The sequence below is a fragment of the Gadus morhua genome, chromosome 4 (assembly GCF_902167405.1).
Source record: "Gadus morhua chromosome 4, gadMor3.0, whole genome shotgun sequence".
NCBI lineage: Eukaryota > Metazoa > Chordata > Actinopteri > Gadiformes > Gadidae > Gadus > Gadus morhua.
In genome coordinates this window covers 493,207-517,902 of record NC_044051.1, presented here as the reverse complement: position 1 = coordinate 517,902, position 24,696 = coordinate 493,207, and the positions used below count along the sequence as shown (strand labels likewise).

General features: G+C 54.3%; 1 protein-coding gene across 2 annotated transcripts; it reads left to right on the top strand.

Moving 5' to 3' along the window:
• The first annotated feature begins 838 nt into the window (after nucleotides 1-838).
• zgc:113263 (TIN2_N and Myb_DNA-bind_4 domain-containing protein) lies at nucleotides 839-24,203 on the top strand. 2 transcript variants are annotated; one of them, XM_030354057.1, is made up of 24 exons: nucleotides 839-1,196; nucleotides 2,567-2,769; nucleotides 2,977-3,081; nucleotides 5,184-5,279; nucleotides 5,652-5,762; nucleotides 6,227-6,350; nucleotides 6,724-7,147; nucleotides 8,042-8,109; nucleotides 9,341-9,593; nucleotides 10,418-10,653; nucleotides 11,250-11,478; nucleotides 11,802-11,980; nucleotides 12,454-12,530; nucleotides 13,230-13,387; nucleotides 13,987-14,132; nucleotides 15,356-15,593; nucleotides 15,859-15,974; nucleotides 17,624-17,867; nucleotides 18,411-18,550; nucleotides 19,273-19,516; nucleotides 20,715-20,875; nucleotides 21,278-21,524; nucleotides 22,025-22,149; nucleotides 23,534-24,203. In XM_030354057.1, the coding sequence occupies exons 1-24, from the start codon at nucleotides 1,157-1,159 to the stop codon at nucleotides 23,566-23,568; spliced, it is 3,999 nt and encodes a 1,332-aa protein (XP_030209917.1). In that variant the 5' UTR covers nucleotides 839-1,156; the 3' UTR covers nucleotides 23,569-24,203. The 2 variants fall into 2 exon arrangements, with proteins under 2 accessions (XP_030209917.1, XP_030209916.1); XM_030354056.1 differs by having other exon boundaries at nucleotides 8,039-8,109.
• Nucleotides 24,204-24,696: the final 493 nt, after the last annotated feature.

Here is a 24,696-nt window from a genome sequence, read left to right as displayed (position 1 = left end):
GAGGTGAGCATGGATGCTCTGGTGGTTCTGATGGTGGTTCTTCCACTGTCTGTTCCCCCTGAGAAGTGTCTCCTACTTTTGTAAAATGTATTATGAAGATGGCCTATATTAAAATGCAATATTTTAATTTGAACTACTGAGCTCAGTGGTATTTTTTAAGTGACAATCATACGAGTAGTAATTTTCCAAAATCATGACAAGGCATTAAGGTTCAATTTAAATAGACAAATAATGCCTACTTCACTTGTACACACTCCTTAAATTTAGTTCCTGTACCGACTGGTTTAACCCCCACAGTTAAAGGCACCTCGCTTTTTGGCAGAGCGTGCTTCTGCACTAATGACTAACGAAGGAAAAATGATAACATCCACACGTTTTGGAATTACCCATGGACCTATTTGCTCCAGGCTTTTACAAATGACGTCCAGGTCATATGTGCGCTCTTACAAAATAAAAGTCTTTGTTTACGCACCGATAGATCTGGATGAAAATGTAACTAAGCATTATCTTTATCGCTTGCCATATACGCAAACAGCAACTACCGAATTCTACAGTTAAAATAGAAATATCTAATCATCATAAATCCTGTAACTTGCAAAGGGCACATCGCAAATTGTCCGTATGGCCGTTTACACGCTCATTAACATTTACACTTTCACTACAGAAGTGTAATACCTAAAATATATTGTTACGTTTCGCTAAGTCGCTACAAAGAGAACATTTTATCATTATTTATTATGATTCACAGGTTCAAGCGTGCAGAACATGCTTTTACTTCGAAAATATTCCAATCCGGAAGTTACTTTAAGGACGTCGAAGGCGACCCTACAGCGCCACCCTGCGGGGCGGAGCCGGTCGGGTCTGGTCTCCTTCAGCCAACCAGGGACGAGGGTTTCCCGTGATCTGGACTGAAGCGGATGAGACCAGAACCTTTGTTCTCCCTCCACCCACTCCCAGAATGAAAATAAAGCCCTCGTATTAAATGGCCGGCCGATGTTTCCGATGCATCTCGCAGGATCTGCAGTGAGCGGCTGTGCTGAGCGTTGTTTTATTCTACAGTAGCCGTGTGCGGACAGCAGAAAGCAGTGTGCGGGTTGGTTTTTCCCTCCCGGAGGAAGCGAGGGGCTCTTTTTTTTTTCCCACTCCCCGTAACCCAATGGAAATTAAACACGGAGCTCAAAGTGACTGCAGTCGAGGTGCGTGTATTTCGTGCTTTAATCTACTAAGTAGCAAGGCAGAGTTCAACTCGAAGCCGCAGGTCAAAAGTGCGCTTTGATCCTCATGTTAAGAATGCACATGTTATCATTGCACATGTTGTTCATGGTCGATATGTCAGAGGCGTCCAGTCCACAGGTCAGCGTCAGACCCCGTTCTGATTGCCGCAGTAGCACTCCGCTGGTGTTTCTCTTTGTTTTTGTTATTTTGCGTGCAGAGCTGCTGGGGACTAACCCTTACGTGTGTGTGTGTGTGTGTGTGTGTGTGTGTGTGTGTGTGTGTGTGTGTGTGTGTGTGTGTGTGTGTGTGTGTGTGTGTGTGTGTGTGTGTGTGTGTGTGTGTGTGTGTGTGTGTGTGTGTGTGTGTGTGTGTGTGTGTGTGTGTGTGTGTGTGTGTGGCCAGTCCCACATGTGTTGTCTTTCGTTTCAGGAAGCTATGTTTATACCGTCACTAATTGACCTTAAGTATATTCTGAAGTAGCACTCAACTGCGATAGCCCATGTTGTCGGAGATCTTCAATTCATACAGATGTATCCATAACAACAGATATATATCCATAACAACAAAAATAATCATCGGTCACATTATCTACTCTAAAGATGCGACCAGGTGAACATGAAATCAATTAGAACAAATAACCATGGTGACAGTGAAAATACAGCTCATGTTTATCTCATTCGCAGAGAGGGCAGGAGTCACTACAGGAAACGTAGTAGTCAGTATTCAAACAGAAACCACAAAGGGCAGAACTCAGGAAGCAGAACCTCAAGAATCTGGTGCAACTTTTGTTCCTGGTATTGAAGACCGCGAACCCTATTTACAATTCTGAAACATTCGTACTTAGTGCTAATATCTTACACTTTTATATTCATTAAAGTTTAAGATGTTAGTTAATTCATTCATTTATTAATTCATAGATGATTTTATGGTAAATCTTCTGGCCTAAAACATTTGACTAATTGTCGAGAGGTACATTTATAAGACATAGTTGCAATAGTTCAATTTAAATAATTTGTGTTTTTCATTAACATACAATACCGTCATATGTGGAAGGAACATAAAAGGTACGCAACTACACAACTCGAAGCAAGTCCTTTTTTTCAAATCTGAATAAAGTATCGGCCAAAACCAACTCGGATCAGGTTTGTGGATCAGGTCAGAAAATAACGGAGGGTTCACTGGCTATGAAAGACTCCTCCTGATTGGTTTGTTGGTGTTTAACCTCTCTCTCTCTCTCTCTCTCTCTCTCTCTCTCTCTCTCTCTCTCTCTCTCTCTCTCTCTCTCTCTCTCTCTCTCTCTCTCTCTCTCTCTCTCTCTCTCTCTCTCTCTTCCCCCCCCCCCCCCCCACAGGGAATGAGTTCCCTGTGGCGTACCTCCGCCTCATGGCTCCGCCCCTGCAGCTGTTCTCGGCTGCGATGTGGCAGGTGGTGCAGCAGGGACTGGTGGACAACTATGGGATGCTGGAGGAGTTTGTCACCATGGTGACGGAGCTGGTCCCCCAGCTGATGAGTTACAGCCAGCGCGCCCAGCTCATCCTGGGGCTCAGGGCCAGGGTAAGGCCCGGCCCGACTGTTTGTTTGTGTCGGCGGACTTGCTTGAGGTCGAAGATCTTTAAAACGATTTTTAAACGCCGTCATTCAGGTTTTTTTTATAGCTCAAACGTTCTGCAGTTCCACCCTTACACTAGTTAATAATCAATTGTGTGTGTGTGTGTGTGTGTGTGTGTGTGTGTGTGTGTGTGTGTGTGTGTGTGTGTGCAGCTGGTTCTGGAGCTGTGTCGGAGCACGGAGCCGGTGGACCTCCAGACCATCCAGCCCCACCTGGACCGGATCAAGGCTCCGAGCAGCACGGCCAACGACCCCCACGTGAGTGACCCCCCCCCCGCCGCCCTGCTCCTGTCCACCGACCCCCACCCTGAACACCGTCTGGGCGCGTTCCCTTTCCCTGACGGCCTCCTCCGTTCATCAGCGGGTGGATCGACCCGTGGATCGACCAGCTCAGTTAGTTTGTACTTCCTGTGTTTGAAACATTAACGATAAAATCCATCATTTTGGGGATTTCGTTCTCCGTGCTCCCCTAGGATATGAGTTCATTCTAAAACAATGTACCCCCAAAAGAATCGACAGAGCTGCATGAAACATTCCAGTGAGTAACAGACGACGGCGTTCCATAAACATGACGTTGATTCTGGTCACAGCACACACCTTAGTACAGCATTGACTGTTTACAGTCCAACCAGCCTGGCACCAGCCTGGCACCAGCCTGGCACCAGCCTGGCACCAGCCTGGCACCAGCCTGGCACCAGCCTGGCACCAGCCTTCAGTTGGGTGTGGAAGTTAGGAAGCCTTAGGTCGGGAGGCCAGATCTCCGTATCTCTGAGTTAGAGAGGAGATGTCGTGTTGTAGTCAGGCTTTGGTTCTCTCCGCCGCGTGCACACGGAGCTTTGGACGCGTCGGCTCAATGACTGTTGCACAATCCGGACCACGAGGTTTAGGGGAAGGACAGGGCGAAGGTCACTGGTAGTGGTTCAACTCTACCACTCACTGGGCCCTGAAAACACACACACACACACACACACACACACACACACACACACACACACACACACACACACACACACACACACGTTAGGTCAGTACAACAGCAAATGGCTCCACCGTCCCCAGATGACAGTCTGAGGTGAAGGGGACGCCTCCCTCTAATATTCACCCTGGTGCTCCAGTCTCCTCCCAGTGTAACGACGGATGCGTCGACTCCAGGATGTGAACGTGTTTCACACACGTTTAGTCTGAGCTCCCGAGAACACAGAGAGTTGGTGTGTATTGGAAGGAAGCCTTTTGTCAGGGGTGTGTGTGTGTGTGTGTGTAAGGAAGTGTCCTCCCATGTGTATTTATGAGGGGTTGGGGGGGGGGGGGGGGGGGGGGGGGGGGGGGGGGGGGGGGGGGGGGGGGGCAAGTCGATAAGACTTAATCCATGCTATGTTTCGTAATAACCTTTGCGCAGTCCAGGCCTTCTCATTCATAAGGGCAGAGGTCAAACTGGTCGTTATCCAGGAGTGAGTTGGACCAGTGAGTTGTTTCCTGGTCCTGGAGTGAGTTGGACCAGTGGGTTGTTTCCTGGTCCAGGAGTGAGTTAGAATAGTGAGTTGTTTCCTGGTCCAGGAGTGAGTTGGACCAGTGAGTTGTTTCCTGGTCCAGGAGTCAGTTGGACCAGTGAGTTGTTCATGGTCCAGGAGTGAGTTGGACCAGTGAGTTGTTTCATGGTTCTGGAGTGAGTTAGAATAGTGAGTTGTTTCCTGGTCCTGGAGTGAGTTGGACCAGTGAGTTGTTTCCTGGTCCAGGAGTGAGTTAGAATAGTGAGTTGTTTCCTGGTCCTGGAGTGAGTTGGACCAGTGAGTTGTTCATGGTCCAGGAGTGAGTTGGACCAGTGAGTTGTTTCATGGTCCAGGAGTGAGTTGGACCAGTGAGTTGTTCATGGTCCAGGAGTGAGTTGGACCAGTGAGTTGTTTCCTGGTACAGGAGTGAGTTGGACCAGTGAGTTGTTTCCTGGTACAGGAGTGAGTCGGACCAGTGAGTTGTTGACCTCTTGAACACCAGGACTTCCTCAGGCCTGCAGGTCACCAGACGTGGGAGTAGAAGGAAAGCTTCCCCGGTGGTTCTCTTCATTGTGAAGCCAGAGGGAAGCAGGCAGGAGAAGAGGAACACTAATCAGCCTAACGACTCCTCCACCGTCGGCCCTGGTAGCACACACGTCTAAAAGCGACCTGGAAGTGTGAAATGAAGGAAGACGACGTGCAGTGAAACACGACGGCTAAAAACTAAAGTCAGGCTGGACGATCCTTCCGATGGGAGTTTGACACGGCGTGCCTCATCCCGCTCCCTTCCCGAGCCGTCTCCTCCTGTTTATATTCCATTGGGTTCATTATTAGTTGGTGAGTTCTCCTAACAGTCCCCCCCCGGTGCCACAGGTCACCGTCGACCAGGTGGAGGAGTCGGAGGTCAACTTTGTGGAGCTGGTGCACACTCTGCTGGAGAGCCCTGCCGAGAAGGCGCACTTCTTCCAGGTGAGGCATGCACGCACGCACGCACGCACGCACGCACACGCACGGCAATCTGTGCCCGGCCGTTCCCATGGATATGCATTATGGGAAACGTTGGCACTCTCCGTCGACAGTCGGAATGCTGCTTTGTATTGTTGATGTTACTACTGACGCATAACAGTTCATGTATAGGACCAGAGCTTTAAACGTTATGTGCCATCAACTGTACATTTCGAAACTATTCTCTATACTCGTTTATAACTGTCAACCGGTCTCTCTCTCTCTGTCTCTGTCTCTGTCTCTGTCTCTGTCTCTCTCCCTCTGTCTCTGTCTCTGTCTCTGTCTCCCTCTATCTCCCTCTGTCTCCCTTTCTCTCTGTGTCTCTGTGCGTTCTAGGAGGTCTACCCGGAGCACTTTGGGTCAAAGTACGACACAGCGCTGGAGATGTTGGTGTGGGAGTTCATCTCCAGACTGGACGAGCTGCTGCCCATCCCAGACTTCACTCAGGTTCATCTCATCCACCATTCAGAGACTCAGTCTAATCCGTGTTTAGAAGCACAAACACAGATAAGACCGGGAGTCCAGAATGAAGTCAGATGTTTGACTGGATGCTGTGCCGAAGCAAGCAACGGTTATCACAGTCGTCAAGGACAGAGATAGATTCAGTGTGAAAACATGTACTTGTTACCGTGGCGACAGTTGTTTTTGCTGAATGCCACATTTGGCACCAGCCGTTTAGCAAAACGAATTATCTCTTACTAAAATAATAATATAATACGTTTTATTTTCTTACCTACATGCCGAATCTGCAGTGAATCCTAATAATTAATAATGACACAATAAACAATTACAAAATAATGACAATTATTCTAGTAGAATAACAACCTAATAAGCGCTGGACAGACGATAGCCTGATGAGTGGCAGCACTGCAGTGGGCTGCTGTGCTGAGCTCGTTGACCCCCGCCCACAGATGGTGGAGTGGCTGGTGGGCGTCCCCTCCTTCCTCCACGACACCCTGCAGTCCTTCAGGCAGCGGGAGGACATGAAGGTGGCCCTGGAGCACCACGGCAACCTGGAGCAGTTCGAGGAGAAAGGTACGCCTCTGAAGGACCACGCAGACGCTTCGACGCAGTCGTGATCCTGTCTTGGTTCTGCGTCGGGTTTTAGTGAGCGGACCAATCACAGCCCTCGCTGCTGCGTCGCCTCGACGCAAGGTTACAACTTTTGGGAGGTGCACGTCAGGCCCTGGCGGTGAACGCAAGGAGGGTCCGCAAGACGCAATGGGTCGGTCAAGCCCCTTGCGTTGCGGGAATGTGGGACGATGATCCGCCCTTAAGGCTGAGGTAAACCGTCACTGAAGAGTGAAAGCTGCTGGTGTATCTTCTGGCTCTGTTCAGACTTGGTGGATTCGTCCTTGTTGAAAGGTCGTCTGCATTCCCTTGATCCTTCCTCCCACTTTCCTCCCAGATCCCAGTCTGCTCCCGATGGACGACTGCATCCTCTACTCCCTCTCCCTCCCCACGAAGACCAGGATGGAGGTCAGCTCGGCGTCCCCCTCCCCCTCCCAGGACGTCTCCCTGCTCCCCGACGTTCCCAACACTCCGACCAGCGCCGAGGACCGCGGCCGGCGGAGCGCGGAGCGGGCCCGACTGAGGCGGGAGCGCAGGGAGGCCGTCGCCGGGCAGATTAGAGCCGAGAGCGAGTCATTGGACGACTCGGACGCCATGTGTCCGCCGGACGCCTCGGGTCCCGCGGACGCCCCGCCCCCCACGGAGCTCTCAGCCGACGACGACGTCTACATCTCCAGGGGGGGGCGGGCGCTGAGGAAGAGGAAGATGAGCCGGACGCCCGAGCCCCCGGCGAAGCAGCCATCGAAGCGACCTCCTTCCCAGTAAGACTCCGCCTCCCACGGAATAGAACGCGTACCATAAAGGCTCCGTCCTAAACGCAGCGACCCGGGCTCGAGTCCTGCCCGTGGTCATCTGCTGCATGTCCTCCCCTCTCTCTCCCATACCTCCCCTCTGTCTCCCATACCTCCCCTCTGTCTCCCATACCTCCCCTCTGTCTCCCATACCTCCCCTCTCTCTCCCCTACCTTCCTCTCTATCTCACTCTATATTAAAGCATTAAAATGCAAAAAAAAAAAAGAAAAGAACATCAGTGTGTCTCTTACGGAGCCCTGAGGAACACCAGTTTAAATTGGATACATGGTCAGGATGTACATCCCTTCCTGGTGTTACCATCGTTGACACGGCGATGGTCCCAGGGCTATGGACGTGGACAGACCTACAGCCCAGTTCCCCGACTGGTCCCCCGTTCATCCTGTCCATCAGCGGTCGACGCACATTAGCGCTGTCTCTAATCAGTCTCCCACTGCGGGTCCCTGCCGTCTGTCCGCCACTGCCCTGTTTCAAAGAGGCGGCGGGGGGATTAGTCATCGACAACACCTGGCCTCTGGTTGCATCCCGAGAGACAAGCCCCTCCCCTTCCTGTAGACGACTCTAACCCGCCCACGTCACTCGGATGACTCAAGTCTCTCTCTCTCTCTCTCTCTCTCTCTCTCTCTCTCTCTCTCTCTCTCTCTCTCTCTCTCTCTCTCTCTCTCTCTCTCTCTCTCTCTCTCTCTCTCTCTCTCTCTCTCTCTCTCTCTCTCTCTCTCTCTCTCTCTCTCTCTCTCTCTCTCTCTCTCTCTCTCTCTCTCTCTCTCTCTCTCTCTCTCTCTCTCTCTCTCTCTCTCTCTCTCTCTCTCTCTCTCTCTCTCTCTCTCTCTCACACACACACAGCAGGGAGCCCAGCCTGGAGGTGGATAGCTCTGGAGAGTCTCCGTTGATCTCCATATGGGGAGAATACACAGGTCTGTCTGCGCCCCTCCACTCATTTACATAGCTCTCAGTCTTCCCATTTCTTCCACTTCTCTTTTTTTCTCTTTTTATTCCTTTTCTTTTCTCTGTCTGTCTGTGTCTCTCTCTCCGTCTGTCAGTCAGTCTCACAGACTCTCTCTGTCTCTCTAAAGCTTTTTGTAGCCGTTTCACTCGTGTCTTTTAACAGTCCATTACATGTTGTTATCACCATGCCCTCTCCTCTGTACTGACTCCTCCCCTCTCCACTGTACTGACTCCTCCCCTCCCCTCTCCACTGTACTGACTCCTCCCCTCTCCACTGTACTGACTCCTCCCCTCCCCTCTCCACTGTACTGACTCCTCTCCACTGTACTGACTCCTCCCCTCCCCTCTCCTCTGTACTGACTCCTCCCCTCTCCACTGTACTGACTCCTCCCCACTCCACTGTACTGACTCCTCCCCACTCCACTGTACTGACTCCTCCCCTCTCCACTGTACTGACTCCTCCCCCCTCCACTGTACTGACTCCTCCCCTCTCCACTGTACTGACTCCTCCCCTCTCCACTGTACTGACTCCTCCCCTCTCCACTGTACTGACTCCTCCCCTCTCCACTGTACTGACTCCTCCCCTCTCCACTGTACTGACTCCTCCCCTCTCCTCTGTACTGACTCCTCCCCTCTCCTCTGTACTGACTCTTCCCCTCTCCACTGTACTGACTCCTCCCCTCTCCACTGTACTGACTCCTCTCCACTGTACTGACTCCTCCCCACTGTACTGACTCCTCCCCTCTCCACTGACTCCTCCCCTCTCCACTGTATTGACTCCTCCCCTATCCACTGTATTGACTCCTCCCCTATCCACTGTATTGACTCCTCCCCTCTCCACTGTACTGACTCCTCCCCTATACACTGTACTGACCCCTCCCCTCTCCGCTGTACTGACTCCTCCCCCTCCCTGTACTGACTCCTCCCCTCTCCGCTGTGCTGACTCCTCCCCCTCCCTGTACTGACTCCTCCCTGTACTGACTCCTCCCTGTACTGACCCCTCCCTGTACTGACCCCTCCCTCCCCCTCCCTGTGCTGACTCCTCCCCCTCCCTGTGCTGACTCCTCCCCCTCCCTGTGCTGACTCCTCCCTGTGCTGACTCCTCCCCCTCCCTGTGCTGACTCCTCCCCCTCCCTGTGCTGACTCCTCCCCCTCCCTGTACTGACTCCTCCCTTTACTGACTCCTCCCCCTCCCTGCAGACCCCCAGGCGCCCTCCGTGCCGGCGGTAGAGAACAAGGCCCCCTGGTCGGACGACGAGACCCTCCGGCTGCTGGAGATCTGGGGGAAGGACTCGGTGCAGCGGGGGCTGCAGGGCTGTATCAAGAACCGCCACATCTTCTCGCTCATCGCCCAGAGGCTGGCGGAGCACGGACACGTCCGCAGCGTGGAGCAATGCCAGGTCCGCATCAAGAGGCTGAAGAAGGCCTACCGCCACTGCCTGAAGAGGAACAGGTGGGTGGAGGAGGAGGAGGAGGAGGTGGTGGAGGAGGTGGTGGTGGTGGAGGAGGAGGAGGAGGAGGAGGTGCTGGTGCTGGAGGAGGTGGTGGTGCTGTTGGTGTTGTGGGTGGTGGAGATGTCCGTCTTTCTGTCGGTCTCTGGAGGTTACGCAGTGCAGGGCTGTGATATTTGGATTGGACATAAGCCTACGGATCTGGGATCTGATGCAAAGAAAAACAAAAAAAACTTTTATATTCACAATCATACACGTCTGTGTTCACACTGTGTATTTCACCTTCTGTGTCCACACTGTGTATTTCACTGTCTGTGTTCACACTGTGTATTTCACTGTCTGTGTTCACACTGTGTATTTCACCGTCTGTATCCACACTGTGTATTTCACGTCTGTGTTCACACTGTATTTCACCGTCTGTGTTCACACTGTGTATTTCACCGTCTGTGTTCACATTGTGTATTTCACCGTCTGTGTTCACACTGTGTATTTCACCGTCTGTGTCCACACTGTGTATTTCACCGTCTGTGTTCACACAGTGTATTTCACCGTCTGTGTCCACACTGTGTATTTCACAGTCTGTGTCCACACTGTGTATTTCACCGTCTGTGTCCACACTGTGTATTTCACCGTCTGTGTCCACACTGTGTATTTCACCGTCTGTGTTCACACTGTGTATTTCACCGTCTGTGTTCACACTGTGTATTTCACCGTCTGTGTCCACACGGTGTATTTCACCGTCTGTGTTCACACGGTGTATTTCACCGTCTGTGTCCACACTGTGTATTTCACTGTCTGTGTCCACACTGTGTATTTCAACACACAGAAGAAAAACCACCAATAAGACGGAGTGCAAGTTCTACGAGCAGCTGGAGGGCGTGCTGGGGGGGCCGTCGGGCGGCCCCAAGGTGACCTACGACCCGGAGGAGGAGGAGGAGGGGGAGGGGGACGAAGAGGAGGAGGAGGAGGAGCTGAAGCAGGAGGAAGAGGAGCTGAAGCAGGAGGAAGAGGACGATGAAGACCTGCAGATTCTCGGCTGCCCCAGTCGAGAGGTGATGGGAGGTGAGGGGGATCTGTCCTGGTTTCGGTTTAATCGCGTCCCTCCTCCGTTCATTCCATTCAGTCGTTTCCTCGCTTTGTCTCCATAAGCTGACTCGACTGGATTTGACATGAGGCTCTGTCTAGCTTAATGGACAGCCATCGTATTAACTTCATGGTTAGGAGGTAAATTCCCCCTCGATGCTGAGAATGTATGCCCTCAGTGTTGTGAGACAAAAATAAAAAGGATAGATGTATATATATTACTTTTTATTTGCGTTTGTTTCTCTTTAAAGCTGGACTATATGTCATGTTGTCTAATGCCGCTATTTACACCATTTAAAAAACCTCTAAACTAGAAAGTCGCTCAAGAATGCAACGCAGCCATCAACGATTGAATCCATCCAGAGGCATTTTCTCTATTAATCGTTTTTTTGATGTCCCCTTTTCTAAAACCGTTGACAGTAACCGTCGTCCGAAAAGTATTTATCTCTGAATGCAGCTCCACCCCAAACCACTAGGGGCTGCTCATGGGACAGCCTACATAGTGCAGCTTTAAGGTATCTCACTTTTCATATCATTTTTTTTTACACAAAGCTAACTTTTGACTCTGCCGCCAGCGGAAGCGCCCCGAAGCGTCCCGTGGACGGACGCGGAGACGCAGTGCCTGGTGAACATCTGGGGGAAGGACCAGGTGCAGCAGGGGCTGAAGGGGGTGCAGAGGAGGGGGCCCGTGTTCCCGTCCATCGCCCAGATGATGGGCGCGCTGGGCTACTCGCGCAGCGCCGAGCAGTGTCAGAGCCGGCTCAAGCGCCTCAAGTCCACCTTCAGGCAGTGCTACAACAACAAGTACGTCTGCTCTGGAGCCGTCCCGTCACGGCTTCATCGTACTCATGAGTTGGTACATACCGTGGGGTGTATATTTTCTTTGTTTTTCGGTTGAATTTACATTTAAAAGTCGTAAAAAATTTAAAATTGAATTTGTGGTCTCTCCCCCTCCCTCCCTCCTCCCCCTCCCTCCCTCCCTCTCTCCCTCCCTCCCTCCCTCCTCCCCCTCCCTCCCCTCCCTCTCTCTCCCTCCCCCCTCCCTCCCTCTCTTCTCGCCCTCCCCCCCCTCCCTCCCTCCCTCCCTCCCCCTCTCTCTCTTCTCGCCCTCCCTCCCTCCCCCCCAGCCTCCAGGGGAAGCGGCAGGTGGAGTGTAAGTTCTATGAGCAGCTGGGCCGGGTCCTGACCACGGACCTGTCGTTCTCTGAGGCGCTGGAGGAGAGCAGCGACCCCCTGGACCCCATCGACCAGGAGGACGAGGAGAAGCCCACCCACGCAGACCCCTCCGCCTGGCACCGGGAGATGGGTACGCAGGGGGGGGGGGTTCACCAGAGTGGTCTGCTGTGGTTCACACCTTACCAACGTGTGTCAGCTGGTCAAGTGGTTGCGCTGTCGTATTCATCAGTGATCCCAGTGTCCTATAGGGTTTACTTTGGTGTTTATTTTATGAAGTCTCAGCCAGCGTTGTGTCTGGGCGCCCCTAACCCGTTCAGTGTGGCGTGTCCTGACGTCCCCCTCTGTGTCTGGGCCCCCCTAACCCGGTCAGTGTCCTGACGTCCCCCTCTGTGTCTGGGCCCCCCTAACCCGGTCAGTGCCCTGACGTCCCCCTCTGTGTCTGGGCCCCCCTAACCCGGTCAGTGCCCTGACGTCCCCCTCTGTGTCTGGGTCCCTCTAACCCGGTCAGTGTGAGGGTGCCCTGACGTCCCCCTCTGTGTCTGGGCCCCCTAACCCGGTCAGTGTGAGGGTGCCCTGACGTCCCCCTCTGTGTCTGGCCCCTAGGGGCCGTGGAGCGCCGGAAGGTCCCCTGGTCGGACAAGGAGACGGTCATCCTCCTGGAGCTGTGGGGCGACCACCACGTAAGAGAGCGCGTTCCTCAGAATGCATCATGGGAGTTCCTCGTCTGCGCTACTCCGCCGTGATGAGAGGACGCCAGAGAGCTGTGAACTGTGAAACTAAGTTAAACTGTCAAACTAAATCAAAGTAGACGTACGTACTGTAACCGAGGCCAACGCTAATGTGTTGTTCCACAATGCTGTGGCGGTTGGAAACACAACGACGTCTTCATCATAGCGTGATGACCCCCACAACGACGTCTTCATCATAACGTGATGACCCTCGGTTAACGGGAGGTTCCTCCGGTTAACGGAAGGTTCCTCGGTTAACGGGTCGTTACCTGTGGGTTAGCCTTTTTGATACAAATTGTCTTGAACATCGTCTTGCCGAAAAAATCAAACAATATCGCTTATCCGTTAACGGGTCGTTACCCGTTAACGGATAACGACCCGTTAACGGGAGGTTCCTCGGTTAACGGGAGGTTCCTCCGGTTAACGGGAGGTTCCTCGGTTAACGGAAGGTTCCTCGATTAACGGAAGGTTCCCCCGTTAACGGGTGGTTCCCCCGTTAATGGGTGGTTCCCCCGTTAACGGGTTGTTCCCCCGTTAACGGGAGGTTCCTCGGTTAACGGGAGGTTCCTCCGGTTAACGGGTTGTTCCTCGGTTAACGGGAGGTTCCTCGGTTAACCGAAGGTTCCTCGGTTAACGGGTCCTTCCCCTCAGGTCCAGTACAGCCTTCGGCGAAGCCCCCACAACGGACACGTCTTCACGGACATCTCGGAGAAGCTGGGCGCCAACGGGTTCTACCGCAGTGCCGGCCAGTGCCACACCCGGGTGAAGAGGCTGAAGGCCCGCTACCGCCAGGCCCGCGAGAACCTCAGGTACCACCGGGGGGCGCCACCCAACGGCCGTAACACAGTGTGGACCCGAGTCGGGGGTCGGGTCCCGGGGCGGTCTCGGAGCCTAGGGTTAGGGCGGAGCCTTGAAGGCCTCTCTTGTGGGCGAGGGGGCTGGGGGGATTTAAACCCAGTGTTTTAGGTTGGGGGGTCGACACCGTATCCACTACGTGGCTCAGGAGGTAGAGCGGGTCGGCTGGCAGTGTTGCCACAGTTACCTTGAAAAGTAATCAGATTACTGATTACTAGTTACTCCTTAAAATAGTAACTTAGTTACTTTACTGATTTTTTAATTTTAAAAGTAACTACGTTAGATTACAGTTACTTTATTAGTTACATTTTGCTGCAACACCCCCTGCCGCCTCAAAATAAAAAATGACAACCGGTTTACTAACTTTTTGCCTCCCCCCGGTCAACAACTGGTCTACTGGACGTGTGTGTGTGTGTGTGTGTGTGTGTGTGTGTGTGTGTGTGTGTGTGTGTGTGTGTGTGTGTGTGTGTGTGTGTGTGTGTGTGTGTGTGTGTGTGTGTGTGTGTGTGTGTGTGTGTGTGCCCACACCCGTCCCTTTCGTCGTCGTGGGCAGAACGTCGGGGACGGATAAGATCGACTTCAAGTTCTACGACCTCCTGGAGCAGATCGTGGAGAAGCAGCCTTCCACCTCGTCGCTGCTGCTCCCCGACGCCGCGACCGTCTCAGAGGAGTCCGACGGGGAGTCGGCCAACGGCGCCGGTATTTCACCTGTACCTCCAGGGCGTTGAGCAGACGCTGTTACCCAAAGCGGCTTACAATAAGGACATTTGTCCTAAGAAGTGAAACAATATATCGCTGTCAGTACAGTAAAGATGTTCATAGAACCAAGTGCAAGTACCAACACTTGCTAGGCTAACCCACTCCCCGTGTGCAGCAGTGATAGCAGCTACTGCAGATGCTACACTGTTAGGTACTGTGAATAAGTGCAATGTGGATTAAGTGGGTAACACTCGCACACGGGACAATGGTCACCTCGGGATTCACCGGGAGTATTGAATGTTTTCTAAGTTCGACAGAGAGACATGACGATTTCTTTTCAAGCGTTTGAACCACGTAAACATCACCAGAAATGAGGCGCAATTCAGCCGCATGCACTTGGGATTGACACGCAACATTTAACCCCCTTGAACCAATCAGGGAAGAGATGCTCTGATTGGTCAGAAACGAGCCGGGCATGGCGTTGAATCTAAATGATGTCCTACAGAGCTGCGACTTTAAAGGTCCCGTATTATACCACCAGGTGTGATTATGATTAGCCATTACAAGCCGTTTTGAAAATCGGCCTCTACTGACATCACAAGTGGGCGTGTCCACCTAGATGTGTGACGGATAGATGAGCAACGTTTGCTACAGTCCACTGGGTAGGCTGGTCGACTGATCTATCCAGCACAGATCTAGGAGGACACGCCCACTTGTGCTGTCACTAGAGGTAGTAGTGGCTGATCCCACTCCCACCCGGTGGTATGATATGGATTTAAGACATCCTGATATTCTCCCAGCGCTTCACTCGTGTGTGTGAACACACGACCCTCCAGATAACGGCTCTGATGCCGCTTTCAAAAAGCTGGGAGGTTCGGACCTTAACCTGAAGCGCAAAGAGGCCCCGCGGGCATCAATACTCTAGTCTCACCAACGATCTGTTTTTCCGGTTTTATGTCGTAGCCTGCGAACCTCCGAGGGGCGTATCCTGACCGCTCTTATTTCAGAAGGAGGGAAGGTTTACGTTAAGACGCGTTAGAGCTTCCGAACCTCTGAGCTGTGGTGAAGGCAGCGTGAAGCCGGAGCTCCAGCACCACTCATCTCTCTCTCTGTCTCTGTCTCTGTCTCTGTCTCTGTCTCTCTCTCTCTGTCTCTGTCTCTGTCTCTCTCTCTCTGTCTCTGTCTCTGTCTCTGTCTCTCTCTCTCTCTCCCTCCCTCCCCAGATGCCACGGCCTCGTCCAAGCCCAGCCTGTGGTCTGACGAGGAGACGCTGGCTCTGATGGCGGTGTGGGGCGAGGAGGAGGTGCAGCGGGCGCTGCGTGGTGCCGTGCACAACGGCCACGTCTACGCCGAGATCTCGGAGCGCATGAGGGGGCGGGGCCACGGCAAGAGCCAGGAGCAGTGCCGCTGGAAGGTCAAGGCGCTCAGGGCGCACTTCCGCCAGTGCTACGACCGCAAGAAGTGAGTCTGCTGTCTGTCCGTCTGTCTGTCTGTCTGTGTGCTGCTTCCTGATGTCTCTGTCTGTCCTTGTGTGACGTCTTTGTGTTTTATGTGTGTCCGTGCTGTTGTCTGTATCCGTCCGTGTGTGTGTCTGTCATTAGTACCTCCCATAGTAATATCTGTTCAAAATTGAACGCCTAGATCTTTAGTCTTCCATATATTGGTTTAAAGATATTTCGTGCAGATATGTGACTGAGGTCATTGGTTGTTTTACTCGTTGCTCCAGGCGGTTGAAGAGCAAGGTGGAGTACAAGTTCTACCCCCAGCTGGAGGCCATCCTGGGCCAGGAGGTCAACGACGAGAGCGAGCTCAAGGAGGAAGAGGAGGAGCAGGAGACAGCCGGTAGGGTTACCTTCCTCTCCATAACGGCCCATCCAACCCGTTGAGTGATGAGTTAGTCCATCTGTTAAGGGCTGATTGTGGTCCCACGTCCACGCACCCCTCACGTCCTCGCGGACCCTCCTTGCGTCCACATCAAGGGCCTGACGCGCGCCTCCCAAATAAGTCAACCTCCCGTCGCGTCGACACAGCAGCGAGAGCTATGATTGGTCCGCTCACTGAAACCCGACGCAGAACCATAAAGGTTCACGACTGCGTCGAAGCGTCTGTGTGTTCATTGCGTTGTGGGAACGTGGGACCATAATCTGCCCTTTAGTCCAACTGTCACTCAAACATTTAGACAAACTGTCACTCAAACAGATGGACCAACTGTCACTCAAACAGATGGACCAACTGTCACTCAAACAGCTGGACCAACTGTCACTCAAACAGCAGGACCAACTGTTACTCTAGCTGTCACTCAAACAGTTAGACCGACTGTCGCTCTAGCCATCACTCAAATGGTTAGTCCAACTGTCACTCCAAACTGTTGCAGTGCAGTATATTGTAGTGATGTTTATCACAGTCAAGCACCAGACCAACCCTCTTCTTCTGTCTATTCATTAGTGCGTACGTTTAAGTGTCTAGGCTTTTGGCCGGTGGAAGAAGTGGTTAAAGTGATCTATGGATATATAGTAGACCCTGCTGAGTGGTCTCGTCTGGAGTAGCACGTATATCGCCACCTAGTGGACGATCTGGGCAACTTCAATCGATATGAGTGATTACTGGTACGGAATCGGCCTGTTTTCGGAATCGGCCCGATTGGGACGGCCTTGGGCCTGCAGCGAAATACCGGCCTCGTCGACCGGGTCTGTCATCGTGTTGTGATGGGATCCTTCTCACTATCATTCACTAAACTAGCAATAAATCATTCTGTAGTATGACCAATACATTATTGGAAGCAGTCAACATATAAAGTGTTCTTTCCTTTAGGCAAGGCCGATGTGTTGAGATGAATTGATATTATAACATATTTTATTTAACTATTGAATTGTCAAATAAAAATTCATACAAATCTTATGGTGCACTCACACTCGGCCATCTGGCCGTGGCCGTCGGCCGTCGCAACTGTGGCCTGGCCAGGGTAGGCTCTTGTACATACGTCATCACGTCGTAACACGTCATCACCAAGCGTCCGCTGCATGGACCATAATAAAGTCTGCCGCCAGTCAGTTTTAACCACAATGGACAACAACACAGAGAACACAGTTCACACTTTGCTGAGTCTGTTGCTTATTTGGAGCCGTTCTCAGATAGAGCCCGCTCTCACTGCTGATTTTTTTTTCTGAGTACGCAAACAAGCGTAAACATCGCTTGACGCCATGTTTACCGTTTAATGGGAAAGAAGGCCCGTCGCCTTTATTATGTCCGTGGTCGTCGCATGGACTATACGTCATCCAGCTCAGGTTGCGTAGCCGTGCGTGTGCGCGTGTCGGCTCATTAACATCTGTCCCAAGTGGCCAAGTTGGCCTGGCCACACTCACACTGGCAGATTTGAGCGCGGTTAGGTGTGTAAACGGCCACGGCCAGATGGCCTAGTGTGAGTGCACCCTTACTGTTGCTGTAAAGTCTGTCTCTAACCCCCCCCCCCCCCCCCCCCTGGGCCCCTGCAGCAGGCGCCAACGGGGCCAGCGGGGCCAGCGGGCCGTGGTCGGAGCCCGAGACGGTGGCGCTGGTCGGGCTGTGGGCGTCGGCCGAGGTGCAGGACAGCCTGCGGGCGTGCGTCCACAACAGCCACATCTACGGCGAGCTGGCGGGCAGCATGGCGGAGCTGGGGTACCCCCGCACGGCCGAGGGGTGCCAGGCCCGCATCAAGAACCTGAAGAAGACCTACCGCAACTTCTGCAACAGCCGAAGGTAAGGGGGGCGGTCTGAAGAAGACCTACCGCAGCTTCTGCACGGGGGGCCGGTCGACTGGACGGCTGGTTATCGGTCGCCTGCCTGGTTAGGGTTAGGGTTAGGTTGGTTAGTGAGAATGTAAGCTAGTAGGCTCGTGGTTTGGTCTTGGTCTTGGTCTAATTTACAACAAATACAAATTCCAAATGCTGATTTATAATTTCACTCTACATTTGTACCGAGGCCCCCCGGGGGTCGATGAGGGTTATGGAGGCCAGGGTAGAGGGGGCTCAGGCCCCAGGCTGCTGGCTGGACCCCCAGCACCAGCCGCCGACCAGGAGCCGTCCTCCAGCACGATGATAGGAAGGTTAGCTCTGGAGGACGTAGACGAGCAGGAAGGAGAGTAGGACAGCCACACACAAGTGGTGTGTGTGTGTGTGTGTGTGTGTGTGTGTGTGTGTGTGTGTGTGTGTGTGTGTGTGTGTGTGTGTGTGTGTGTGTGTGTGTGTGTGTGTGTGTGTGTGTGTGTGTGTGTGTGTTCTAATACTCTCCCCCCCCCTCCAGGAGCGGGGGCCACCCCATGCTGTTCACCTACTACCAGCTGATGGAGCCAGTGCTGGGGGACAGCGGAGCCCCCCCCTTCGACCCCACCGGGGGGGACGGGGGGGCGCTCTCCCTCCTGGACCCTGAGGACGAGCTCCTGGGTAGGGGAAAGGTCACACCACCGCATGGGGGTACGGGGGGTCATGGGGTACCGGGGGGGTCACGGGGTACGGGGGGGGTCACGGGGTACGGGGGGGGTCACGGGGTACGGGGGGGGGTCACGGGGTACGGGGGGGGGTCACGGGGTACGGGGGGGTCACGGGGTACGGGGGGGTCACGGGGTACGGGGGGTCATGGGGTACGGGGGGTCACGGTGTACGGGGGGGTCACGGGGTACGGGGGGGTCACGGGGTACGGGGGGGTCATGGGGTACGGGGGGGTCACGGGGTACGGGGGGTCACGGGGTACGGGGGGTCACGGGGTACGGGGGGGTCATGGTGTACGGGGGGTCATGGGGTACGGGGGGGTCATGGGGTACGGGGGGGTCGTGTGACAGTGTGGGGGTTGTTTCTGGCCTTTTAATGTTCTTTTGCGGATGTTGGGAATATTGAACCAAAGGGGAGGGGGGGGGCACTAAGGAGCCGCCACAAACTAACCTCTTCCTCTTCCTCCTCCTCTTCTTCCTCCTCCTCCTCCTCCTCCTCCTCCTCCTCCTCCTATTCTTCTTCCTCCTCCTATTCTTCTTCCCCCTCTTCCTCTTCTTCCCCCTCTTCCTCCTCCTCCCTCTTCCTCTTCCTCCTCCTCCCTCCTCTTCTATCTCCTTCTCTTCCTCCTCCTCTTCCTCTTCTTCTACCTCTTCCTCCTCCTCTTCCTCCTCCTCCAGCTGAGGCCTCCCCGGGGGGCCAGGCGGAGTCCAGCCGTAAGATGCCGTGGTCAGAGCGGGAGACAGAGACGCTGCTGGCCGTGTGGGGGGAGGACGGGGTGCAGCTGACCCTCACGGCGGGGGGCCGCACGCGCCACCTCTACGACTACATCTCCCAGAAGATGCGGGGGCTGGGCTTCGGCCGCTCCCCGGAGCAGTGCTGCACGCGGCTCAAGAGGCTCCGCGCCGCCTTCCACCACGACAAGTAGGGGCTCCCGTCCGGACCGCCGGGGGTGGGAGCGGCGGGACCGTCAGCGGTTAGGGAGCGTCGGGGGCGTTGGGACCGTCAGCGGTTAGGGAGCGTCGGGGGCGTTGGGACCGTCAGCGGTTAGGGAGCGTCGGGGGCGTTGGGACCGTCAGCGGTTAGGGAGCGTCGGGGGCGTTGGGACCGTCAGCGGTTAGGGAGCGTCGGGGGCGTTGGGACCGTCAGCGGTTAGGGAGCGTCGGGACCGTCAGCGGTTAGGGAGCGTCGGGGGCGTTGGGACCGTCAGCGGTTAGGGAGCGTCGGGGGCGTTGGGACCGTCAGCGGTTAGGGAGCGTCGGGGGCGTTGGGACCGTCAGCGGTTAGGGAGCGTCGGGGACGTTGGGACCGTCAGCGGTTAGGGAGCGTCGGGGGCGTTGGGACCGTCAGCGGTTAGGGAGCGTCTGGGACGTTGGGACCGTCAGCGGTTAGGGAGCGTCGGGGACGTTGGGACCGTCAGCGGTTAGGGAGCGGCGGGGGCGGCGGGACCGTCAGCGGTTAGGGAGTGTCGGGGATGTTGGGACCGTCAGCGGTTAGGGAGCGGCGGGACCGTCAGCGGTTAGGGAGCGTCGGGGACGTTGGGACCGTCAGCGGTTAGGGAGCGGCGGGGGCGGCGGGACCGTCAGCGGTTAGGGAGCGTCGGGGACGTTGGGACCGTCAGCGGTTAGGGAGCGGCGGGGGCGGCGGGACCGTCAGCGGTTAGGGAGCGTCGGGGACGTCGGGACCGTCGAGGGCGCTGGGGTCGTGGGGCGTTGGGGCCCTCAGTGATTTGGGACGATGGGACTGTCAGTGATTAGGCCCCGTCGGGGGCGTTGGGGTCGTAGGTCGTCAGGGACGATGGGGCCGTCAGTGATTTGGGAGCGTCGGAGGTGTTGGGACCGTCAGTGATTTATTTCAGGCCATCGTCCGTTCAGAGTGGTGATGTTAAGAGGGGCTCCGTCCCCTCTTAACATCACCACGCCGGGCCGGGGCTGAGGCACCGCGCCGGGGCTGAGGCGCCGCGCCGGGGTTGAGGCGCCGCGCCGGGCCTGGCCCAGGACCCGCCAACTAAGTGTTTTAAAAGACTTTTCTGTTACTATCGTGACTTCAGAGCGCGTCCTCTGTTGGGACCGCCGTGAATCACAGACCCCCCCTGACCGACGTGTGGTTCCTCCTCCTGCAGGAAGGACTTCAAGTACTTCGACCAGATGGAGCAGATCTACAACAAGGTGATCAGCGTGGACGAGGGCGACGAGGACGACGGGGGCCTGGGGGAGGACCCCGGCCTGGGGGAGTACCCCAACGACCTCATGCCCGACCTCCCCGACCTGGACCAGGACCTGGGTGAGTGGCGCCCCCGGTTTCAGGGGGGGGGATCTCAACGTGACGGCGGGGGTCCTTTGAGCGCTCTGCTTGTGCCGACTGGCAGGGAGGGGCCATGGTGCCGTGTCGCCCTCTGTCGTTGTTATGCCGACCGAATCACCACCAGGCAGACCCATCCTTAATGTGTCCTAACGTTCCACCTCTCTCTACATTCCTCCTCCTCCTCCCCCTCCCCCTCCTCCTCCTCCCCCTCCTCCTCCTCCCCCTCCTCCACCTCCTCCTCCCCCTCCTCCTCCTCCTCCTCCTCCTCCCCCTCCTCCCCCTCCTCCTCCTCCTCTTTCCTCTTCCTCCTCCTCTTTCCTCTCCCTCCTCCTCCTCCTCCTCCTCCCCCCTCTCCCCCTCTCCCCCCCCCCCCCCCCACAGCGGCCCTCCTCCCGGCGTCGGACGGCACTAAGCAGACGTGGGGCGAGGAGGAGACGGAGCTGCTCCTGGAGCTCTGGGGCAGCGACGGCATCCAGGAGGCGCTGAGGAGCTCCAACAAGACCAAGCCGGCGCTGACCCAGGTGTCCCGGGCCATGGCGGGGGCCGGGTTCCACCGCACCCCCCAGCAGTGCCAGACCCGCATCAAGAGGCTCAAGAGGAGCTTCAGACGCTTCGTGGAGGACAGCCGGTGAGCGGAGGGGGGGCTGGGGGTGATGGGTGCAGGTGGAGGTGGGGGTGGTGGTACTGGGGGGATACTGGTGGTGGCGGTGGTACTGGTGGTGGTGGGGGTTGTTGTTTTTGCTAATAAAGATGCGCTCTGATCTCTTCCAGATCAGGGTTAGTTAGTAGGTTAGAGTCTAGTTGGGCTAACACAGTTTAACACCCTCAGCCTTTTGGGTAGCCTGTTGTTTTTAGCCTGGGGATGAATAAAGTATCTTATCTCTTTGATGGTCTACTGACCGCGGTACGCTAGGACATGTGTTCATATAAACCTAATTAATACACAAAGGGTCCGTATTATTATTGATCCTGGTGATGTCTCCGCTCACGCTCCACATTCTGGGGCTCCAGGGTTCGTTCGTTTTTAATTTCCTTGAATCCACTGATCCTCAACGGCTCCATAACTGACCCAAGCCGCCATTCGCTGGTTCTGCTGTCACTCACGGTGTTGTGGCTTCCTGTCTGCAGGGGCGGGACGGAGAAGCAGGAGTGTAAATACTTCGACCAGCTGCTGCGTGTGTTCGGTGCGCAGTACGTCGACGCAGACCTGCTGGACGCAGACCTGCTGGCCAACGCCCCCCTGGACCTGCCAGGTGAGCGCATGAATTAGAACCACGGCCAGGTGAGCGCATGAATTAGAACCACGGCCAGGTGAGCGCATGAATTAGAACCACAGCCAGGTGAGCGCATGAATTAGAACCACGGCCAGGTGAGCGCATGAATTAGAACCACGGCCAGGTGAGCGCATGAATTAGAACCACAGCCAGGTGAGCGCATGAATTAGAACCACAGCCAGGTGAGTGCATGAATTAGAACCACGGCCAGGTGAGCGCATGAATTAGAACCACGGCCAGGTGAGCGCATGAATTAGAACCACGGCCAGGTGAGCGCATGAATTAGAACCACAGCCAGGTGAGCGCATGAATTAGAACCACGGCCAGGTGAGCGCATGAATTAGAACCACAGCCAGGTGAGCGCATGAATTAGAACCACAGTCAAGTGAGCGCATGAATTAGAACCACAGCCAGGTGAGCGCATGAATTAGAACCACAGTCAAGTGAGCGCATGAATTAGAACCACAGCCAGGTGAGCTTATGAATTAGAACCACAGTCAAGTGAGCGCATGAATTAGAACCACAGCCAGGTGAGCGCATGAATTAGAACCACAGCCAGGTGAGTGCATGAATTAGAACCACAGCCAGGTGAGTGCATGAATTAGAACCACAGCCAGGTGAGTGCATGAATTAGAACCACAGTCAAGTGAGCGCATGAATTAGAACCACAGCCAGGTGAGCGCATGAATTAGAACCACGGCCAGGTGAGCGCATGAATTAGAACCACAGCCAGGTGAGCGCATGAATTAGAACCACAGCCAGGTGAGCGCATGAATTAGAACCACAGCCAGGTGAGCGCATGAATTAGAACCACAGCCAGGTGAGCGCATGAATTAGAACCACAGCCAGGTGAGCGCATGAATTAGAACCACTGTGAGCGCATGAATTAGAACCACAGCCAGGTGAGCGCATGAATTAGAACCACAGCCAGGTGAGCGCATGAATTAGAACCACAGCCAGGTGAGCGCATGAATTAGAACCACTGTGAGCGCATGAATTAGAACCACAGCCAGGTGAGCGCATGAATTAGAACCACAGCCAGGTGAGCGCATGAATTAGAACCACAGCCAGGTGAGCGCATGAATTAGAACCACAGCCAGGTGAGCGCATGAATTAGAACCACTGTGAGCGCATGAATTAGAACCACAGCCAGGTGAGCGCATGAATTAGAACCACTGTGAGCGCATGAATTAGAACCACTGTGAGCGCATGAATTAGAACCACTGTGAGCGCATGAATTAGAACCACTGTGAGCGCATGAATTAGAACCACAGCCAGGTGAGCGCATGAATTAGAACCACTGTGAGCGCATGAATTAGAACCACTGTTCCTTCCCAACGTCTTGACCTTTTCCATCCTGCAGGTTCTCCAGAATCTAGCAACGGCCCATCGCCATAGAAACCAAGCCACGCCGAGTGGGCGTGACCGACGGCCGGTCGGGAGGCGCTGACACGGAGCCCGGAGGTCGGGCGCAGAGGATTATTTTTGAGCACGGATCCGAGTGCTGTTGAGCAGATAGAAAGAAGAGTTTTATATAGCCCTTGTATAGATTTGTATAGGTTTGTTTGTGTGTGTGTGTGTGAATGAGAGGAGGGATGCTGACACAGAATCGTGAATTCATTATTATTATTAAGGGCTGTTGCTTGTTTAGCATTGTTAGCATCTGGGCTAATCAGGTCTTATCTTATGTCATCTGTCCATCCAATGCTAGCTGCCCGCTACTGTTACACTGGAGGTGATTTGCACTAAATAGCGCTGGCTAGATGTCATGGCGCCCAGGTGTACCAGGGGCCAGCGTGCGCTACGCTCGTCATCGGCTCATTCCCATTCCAGTGCACTCTTGTAAACATTTGTTGGCCTTTTTTATTTTTACATTTTATTTTACATTTTGTGCCATATCTCAATCCTGTTGGGTCTCCGGTGGTCATGCTACCACACTCTCCCTGCTAAAGAGAAACAAGTGGGAGATGATGATGAACTGTAACACCAGATTATTGTTTTTATTAAAGGTGCTGTAAATGTGAGAGCTCAAACGTGAGTGTTATTTTCATAGCCATGGCCGTCCTTCAGCTGATAGAGGGTGAAACGCTCGTGGACAACATCTCTTCTATTTGATGATGCTGCTGCCTAGGTATGAGACTTTCGATTTCAGTCTCCTCCCTGCTCCATTCTGACCAATCAGGACATCTCTTCCCTGATTGGTCAACAGGTGCGTCAAAGCAACGCTTCTTAATGCCGGAGAAATGAAACCGGGAGAAGGCAGAGAAGGATGGGGCTTTTTCCGGTTGCTTCTTTTCAAAATCTGCTTTCTCTTTTTAAAACTTCTGAAGTTTCCCTACAACACCTCTGCTTCTGTATCCTTTTAATTTACATTTCTACAATGAATTCCGTCCATCATGCCTTCGGGCTGTGTCTGCTTGGAGTTTGTTTCTCTTGGTTGACCATCGTTATCCACCAAAGGACCAAGGGTTAGGCTTATCATGGCAGACTTGTGCGTGTCTGTGTGTGTGTGTGTGTGTGTGTGTG